This window comes from Patella vulgata, chromosome 9, assembly GCF_932274485.2.
Source record: "Patella vulgata chromosome 9, xgPatVulg1.2, whole genome shotgun sequence".
Classification (NCBI taxonomy): Eukaryota; Metazoa; Mollusca; class Gastropoda; family Patellidae; genus Patella; species Patella vulgata.
In genome coordinates this window covers 13,565,324-13,573,165 of record NC_065887.2, presented here as the reverse complement: position 1 = coordinate 13,573,165, position 7,842 = coordinate 13,565,324, and the positions used below count along the sequence as shown (strand labels likewise).

Here is a 7,842-nt window from a genome sequence, read left to right as displayed (position 1 = left end):
CTAGACCCGAAGCTCTGTCATGTAGCTTAGCAACACAGCCATATTGATTTCTGGGATAATCAAGGCAATTGTTGAAAATTGTAGAAAAAGATGAATAATATGTTTTAAGTCCAGGAAAAGTCACCAATTAAATGTGAGTTTTGACTGTTAATTAAGTAGACCATTCTTTTTTAGAATTAAGGTTATAAGGTAAAATTTTGTAGAAAAAACTGTAAAATATCAAGTTGCCGGAAAGTTCAGCTATTTAATCTCAGTTATTTAACCTAATACCCATGCAGGTCCCTTTTACTGTGGAATACCAGACAAAACATGGTTTCAAGGGAGATAACTACAAACAATAATACATCAAAATCCTTGGAATTTGTAATATTGTTTTAATGGCATTTAGTAATTGAATTGGAATATCAAGCTTGATAATGACAAAAGGGGCCCACTCTAGAGAAGCCTAGTCGAAACGTCGCTCAGTAATAAGCAGTAATTGTATTCCATAGAATTGTGAACTGTATAATTTGTAATATGGCCAAAGATCACTAACGATTTCCCAGCACTGACTTTAATGTTAATTCTCATCTCGTAGACCGGCTCTAACTTTTTCCGAAATTTTGGTATTGTCTATTTGATCTTTACTCTGATAGGATGGGGCTTTAGATATTCTAACAAACTGTTATTAGCAATCGATTAAAATAATTTCCCAAAGGCATTTGGAACCATATATTTATTTAATCGGTTACAATCGACATATGCTCATAAATGATCGTCATTGTGGCGTCCACATCCCACAGTAACACTCCTTCTGCTAACTGGATGTTACCCCCCACCCCGACACACACACAACCACCATCTACACCTCTCTCCCTCACCCGCTCTCGCTCGCTCACTTGCCCCTCTCTCTTTCTCTCTCTCTCTCTTTCTCTCTCTCTCTGTCGTTCTCTCTTGAATTAATCAAGCATTAGTTACCAATAATATTTACGACTAAACCGAGACAGTTGTCGAATTCGGATTATCGACAAAGATCCCTGTCCGCACTTTGATTTAATTTATAATTCAACCGGGATGAAACTTTTGACCGGTAAAAGTAAGTTCTCTGAGTTACTCCAGGAATCAACAAGAATTAAACTGTTAGACGAACAAATACTAATTATATTAAACATCAGATTTGTCCTCTAATCCTAAAACAGTAACATTATCTGACTCGTCCATTAATGTGTCCTGGGCACCATGTTCTGAATTTCCATGACGGTCTTTTTTCGAACTCTCTTTAATATCTTTCTTCCGTAAATCATAATCAAAAATAGGAAAACAACGGACACGATAGCTTCACCTAGCAACAAGTAACAAAACCAAAGAGCAGAAAACTCTTTGATGAAGAAGCCTAATATCACCGGGTTGCTAAGAAGACCAATTGCCCCAGCAACCAGGATGGATGAAGAAACCTTTCCGTTTACTGGTATGAGTTCTTTGTCCGTGAGTGCGACTGTAGTAGGAAATAGAATTGATATGGCACTGCCCGCTACACATGCAAATACCCAAATACCCGTATGTACTAAATATAGAGCACTTATCCATAATCCTATTAAAGCACATATTACAAAGCACATAGCAAATAGTAAAAGTTTTGCCGGGCTAATCAAGTCCGCAACAAAAATGACGAGAATCCGAGCCGTAACTAATGATGCCCAGAACGCTGACGTTACTAAGGCGCCATCTTTTTTCGACCAGTCCATTTGTTTCACAACAAAAGTCATTAGAAATGCAGAAAATGCGTCAAAAATGCCACTGTTACATATATGCATACACATGATTAACACAATAGATATAACATAATATAATGGAGGCACATTTCGTTGTTCTTCGGATTTTCTTGAATTATCTCCCTTGGCTAAATTACTTTCATACTTAAAACTTTTTACTAAGAACGGCAATGACGTCAGAACGGCTAAAATGGCAGATATAATAAAAGCATTTTGTAATTGTATTACGTAGGCTGTGGGTTGGAATGAATTTGTTTGGTTATTGATACAAGAAATGTTTGATGGTTTTTCAATTGACAAAAAAGTCGTGTTGCATATCACAGCTATGTCTAATTTCTGCTTGTTGATACAAGAAATGTTTGAATTAAGGGTAGCATTATTTGTGACGTTGCATGTGATAACTGTGTCTTGTGATTTAATATCCGAGTTTTGATTCTCTACTAAATGTTTTGGAACAAGAAACGGTTCTGTTACCAACGGGGAGAATAATGATCCAACGGAGATCCCTAAATGGACGATAAACAGTATACGGCCGGCTCTCTGACAAGTTTTTTTTCTCAGTAAAGCTATCCTTGTCAAGCCCTCCGTCCTCCACCACTGACAAGGGGAAACTTCGCCGGAAAATCCCGAGCGAATACGAGACCTCCAGACTAGCGAGCCAGCGTCATATTCACTAAGTCACCGTGGCCCTCCGATTGTAATTGATATATATTGTCTGCCTAAAAATAATACATTCCCTCTAGCAAAAGCGATTTTCACTTGACATTGATGCTACCTCATTGCTTATTTGTGTTGTTAAAAAGTAGTGCGTCAATTTTGTTTTCAGCAGTTTGCTAAACATCTTTCAAGTCCCTTGCTAAAGAATGGTAAACTTATGTGGTGGTCATACACGAAATTCAAACCCAGTCTTCTTATAGACCATTAAAACTATAAAACTTAAAAAGTGTTTGCAAATTTGTTCAAAATTTATTTACTTAATAATATATACATCTACACCTTTAAAGCAAGCTTCTTTATTTCCAACTAAAGACAATAATTACTACCAGTATAGCTATAATAAGACAATTTTATTGTAGGTAAAGCGACATCCTTAACATCCGGTAAGAAAATCCGAAATGCGCAATATTATGAAATATGGGTTGGGGGCTCATTAAACTAAACAAAACAGCCGGTTTCTTACATGAGCTTTGTATTTAACTCAACATTATGCTCCAAATTTGAAATTAAAAAAAACGAAATGAATTAAATATGAGACTAATTCAATAATGTTGTAATATTGATCTTACTGTGAAAATAAGGCCCCCTCAGTATCCTCAATTACCGAACAACAATTTATCAGAAATAGATCGTTGAATTATACTTAAATAGAGACACCTTAATCAGCTAAGCGCAAACGGACTCTGTTAATTGGATGCCTCTTCGATATTACAGCAAACTAATCTTTTTGTGTGAAATAATTAGAAAGTAATGCTAAAATAGTGATATTCAGTTAAAAGCGTATAATGACGTCATAGCTGCATATACTGAGAAACGATAGATAGTTACGCAAAGAATTTGCATTTAATAGTTCGTCTGTTTATTAAGGTGTCGCCATTTTATTGTTTTGAAGTTTTGATAATAATTTCTAAAAGCTGGCGTCGCCCTAGTTATGTACGAGACGGTGAGCTAATAAAAAGGCCAATGGGTGGCGACTTTAGATGATTGGAAAAGATGCGTTTTCATTGTACGCTTCCGATACGCAACTAACTAGACCTAATGTTAAATTTGTCATTAAATAAAATTTAGCCAGATAAAATATAATATATGGAATCAAAAACGAATTGACATACATTAGATTGCTAATCTAAATACACAACTACCGATTGTAAGTGAAATTAAACTACCGGAAAAAAAAAATACATTTGTTGCCAAATCCAATATTTTCGTACTGATTCGTCAAGTCAAGCACATTATTTATAGTAATATATTAGTAGCCCACACCAATATACTGTGTGAGATACTTTAGTCAATATACAAATATTAGTACAGGTGCCGTTATGAATGAAACATTATTCTTTTTGTCAGACAACACGTCAATAAGTAGCGATAGCCGTGTTTACCGAGCAGCGTGTTATAACTTATAGCTGAAAGCACTTATAAACAAATAGCCAAACAGTGGTATGCAGTGGGTGATATTTATTTTCTCTTTTCAAAACTAAATGTAGGATTTTGTTAATGAGATTTTTTATGATTTTTCCGAGTTATTAGAAATATACTTTTAAGGTACCATCACATCAAACTAGTTCTCACAACTTTCTAGAAAATGCTGCCAAACGGGCTCAATAAACTGTGTCAACAGAGTGAAAATAGTACTGGTTACGACCTGTTTAAGAACGCCGTGGAAGGGTAAGGATTGGCTTGCACGGGAAGGGTGCTATAGAACTTTAAGCCTGTCCAAAATTGTCCCCGCCCTGCAATTAGACGTAGTGACAACGTACGTAAAACGAGATGGACACGAATAAAATTGCCGTACTATGAACGGAATTGTACTTCTAACTTTACTAGGGACGCGTTACGTGACGTGATGAAGCATCAATTATAGGCCAAAAGTATTTTGTTAAACATGCCTTTGGCTTGCTCAGGGATGAGGTGGGTGTGAGTCTTGGTTTTCTGGATCAATTCCCTGAATTTTGTTTTATCGTCTATAAATTATTCACCCCCCCCCCCCCCACATCAAGCATAGAGGCAGAGTGTGGAGATCTACATGGTCCAGTTTCAGGCCCCGGAGGCTGGCCTTCAGAGGACCTTGGGGATCTTTGGGCACGACTAGTAGCTGCCCGGCAGTTCTTCTGGTACGTTTCTTTGGGGGCAACTGTAGTAACACATTGTAATGTTTTGATATGCACAGCTTAAAGCGTTGAACGGGAATGAGGAATAGTAAAAACGACCTGGATTTTTTATTGACCTTGAGTCAGGATGGGATCGCAAACGCACTAGGAGCTAGTTTGAACACACCAAGAACGAGACGAGGGCGAGTTGGAATGTCCCTAAACAGGGTGGTCGGGTTACAAATTAGTTAGAACCAGTTGAGGACGTATGGGGAACGAGGAAGAACTAGTTACAAACGGGTTTAGTACGGACGGGCTTGGACTGCAACCCGTTTTTCGATTTTCTAGGGCGGGGTAGGGTGTTTTGTTTGTGAGAACTTGTTTGACTTTGTGTGGTGGGGATAAATAAGAGAAAAATAAGATTTAGTCTAAATACGTTGGAGTAATATAGCCATTTCCAATCAATACTTGGTAAATGTGCCCAGAATCCTGGCCAAGAATTTCAATTTTTTATTTCTTTTGGAAGTAGGATAACTCAACTCGTTTATACGGATTCTCCACGGGAAAAGGAGATGACTGTACTTTGTTTCTTTTCTTTGTCCTAAATAAATAAATTAAATTAAGTCATTGTTCATTTTGAATATGAAATCACAAAAATCGTAAACAATATTACAATTACAATATCTAAACCCAATCAGAGGTCAGCTCAATAACACCGGCGGTCCGGGGTTCGATCCCAGGGTTAAATCTGGATTGGTGCTCTCTCATCTGTGATGCAGGACGGTGGGACTGGCTTGGGAAAGTGTCTATTCGTTCGGATGGGTCGAACAAAACGAGGTCCAATGTGGACGTTGTAGTACAAGAAAAAGACCCCTTACAGAAAGAAATCGACGAAGAGTAGGTGGACAGGTCACTAATCTACTCCATTGCACACTGCATGCAATATGTCTGTCTTAACTATCCCGGTTTGTGCCAAATCAACCGATACTGGTGCATGTGTAATTTGGTAAGAGAAACAACAGTCATCAGTGGTGAATGAGCGATGCTTGGATCGATAGATATAACAACGATTTTCTCTTAGGAGAACATGATTTGATGCATTCTAATACTTTCCAGTGAAGAATCATATGTTTATACCGTCTTCATTAGCCCAGCTTAGGAGCAGAACAGTAGGACGTTAAACTCCATTTCATTTCATTTCATATGTTTATAGTAATATATATATATATATTATCACCCTTTCCATCGATCCAGAATGTTTTCGTCGTTGTCGAAGCGGAGAAAATATAGTATGAATGATCGAGAATATTCATTGATCTGCTTAGTTTGCATAGTCGATACATCATCCCCTGGTGTTTTAACTCGGCACTTAGCCAATATAATATCGTATACCGCTCAATGGAGCATCGAATAAACTTTTCGGAAATAACTAAAAACTGACTGCGAATCTGCGAGTTGAAATTCCAAGGCAACTGTATACATGCGCATGGAACGTTAAGACAGTTAGTAACTCCTTTAGAGCACTCACCTCCAAATTTTCAATAAGTGACCCCTTTACCGCTACTATTAACGTACCGTGTACAGACTGGGTGTGTGCGCTGTATCATGAGGCCTGTCACTGAGTCAACTGGCGTGGTTTCGAATCCCCGGTTGGACGTGACAAGGAGCAGGGTTGCCCGTCCAACCTCGTGGGTTTTCTCCGGGGCCTCCGGTTTCCTCCCACTGCTAAATACCCCTACGCGTAAGCGGATTATTGAAATAAAATTAAACAATATGTTAGTCCCGAAATGACCTAGTTTGTGTCGAGTGGACGTTAAGCCACATCCCTCTCTCTCTCTCTCTCTCTCTCTCTCTCTCTCTCAGACTGGGCTATGCGGTAATCTAAACACAGCGAAACCCTGCAAATTATATTAAACATATGTGGGAGTTATTCCCTGGGCAATTATAAATTGGGATTTATCCTTTAAGCAATCATAAACACTACTGTACAAACCTGTTTCTCTTACAGACGTAGTATATTATAAACCCAAATATAGCCACAATGACAACACAGACCACACCTGAGCTTACAGCTATTATCAAAGTATTGGGAGTGTTGTCTTCTACATCCGATTGTTCATCTTGTGACCGTGTGGTTGTGGTGGTAGTGTCTGATGAAACTGAAGTTATACGGTGAAAAATATTGAAACCATAGCAAAATTCTAACTAAAATTTTAATTAATTACACAACTAAAATCTTACTAAAGGCATAACTAAAATCGTAATTAAATCATAATTAAAAGAATAACAAAATTCAAACTAAAAGCATAACAAAATTCTAACTAAAAGCAAGAAAACCTTTGCTACCATACCTGAACAGCTAGATTCGTCGACAGAACCAATATATTGTGTTGTCCATCCAGAAGGACATTGTTTACATTCAACAGTTCCTCGTTCGTCTTGATAATAACCATGCTTACAGTCTATACACTGATTACCATTTTCATAGGTGCCTTCTGTACACACACCTGTACAAGAATATGAAAACGTTTTAGAAAACACACCATAATTGCAGGATCAAAAACACGATTTCTTAATACTGTAATGTATAATCATCCTCATAATACATCTAAATATTAACTATATTCTCATAACATACAATGAGTAGGCAACACGAAAAGTCGTTCTCCATATAAATTAATTCACTCCAATGAAAAAAATATAGTCCTGTTTTATCATGTTGTAAATTTATTTATAAAATATGTACAGTGACCCCACAGCTGTTGGTTTCGAATCAATCGAGAAGATATGAAAGAGACAAATATATTTACCACACACACCAGCTTGTCCAACAGATCCGGGTTGACACATTGTTTTACCATTAACATTTACAGATGTAGCTTTATAAACAACATCATTTACCGTCACTGTAAAATTCTCTGTTTGATTCTGTAACATCTGACCTGATAATTCTAATATTTCTATAGCTTCTACTGTAGCTTTTAGCTGTGGACTAACTGAATATATATCAATATATGGCATTATTCAGTAATTATATAGCTTCCAACTGTGGATAAATTGAATAAAGAACAAAATATGTCAATATTCAATATGACATCTAATCTAGTGGATTAACTGAAGATATTAACTAGAACTCCATACGAGTACTGAAGGCTTTCACCACACAGAAAGTTCACGTTGACCTCAGATAGCATTCTTGACGACATTTTGTAATCGAGGTTAAGCTTGAAAGCGAAGACAAATTTAGAGTTTAAGCCGAAAAACTAAAGTCGTGGTCGACAACG

At 37.2% G+C, this 7,842-nt stretch overlaps 2 protein-coding genes across 2 annotated transcripts in view; both read right to left on the bottom strand.

The window, feature by feature from the left end:
• Positions 1–127: 127 nt before the first annotated feature.
• Positions 128–2,273, bottom strand: LOC126832664 (uncharacterized; the record flags this gene model as incomplete). Its single annotated transcript, XM_050563526.1, has 2 exons — positions 128–144; positions 1,322–2,273. Coding segments are annotated over 2 exons (969 nt in total), but the record flags the coding sequence as incomplete, so codon positions are not given.
• A 4,265-nt stretch (positions 2,274–6,538) lies between these two features.
• Positions 6,539–7,842, bottom strand: part of LOC126831900 (sushi, von Willebrand factor type A, EGF and pentraxin domain-containing protein 1-like) — a 41,907-nt gene continuing 40,603 nt past the window's right edge. The window contains exons 19-21 of the mRNA XM_050562554.2: positions 7,369–7,554; positions 6,910–7,065; positions 6,539–6,717 (exon numbers count right to left, since the gene is read on the bottom strand). Coding sequence (XP_050418511.2) covers positions 6,539–6,717; positions 6,910–7,065; positions 7,369–7,554 — 521 coding nt within the window. The remainder of the gene's footprint in view (positions 6,718–6,909; positions 7,066–7,368; positions 7,555–7,842) is intronic.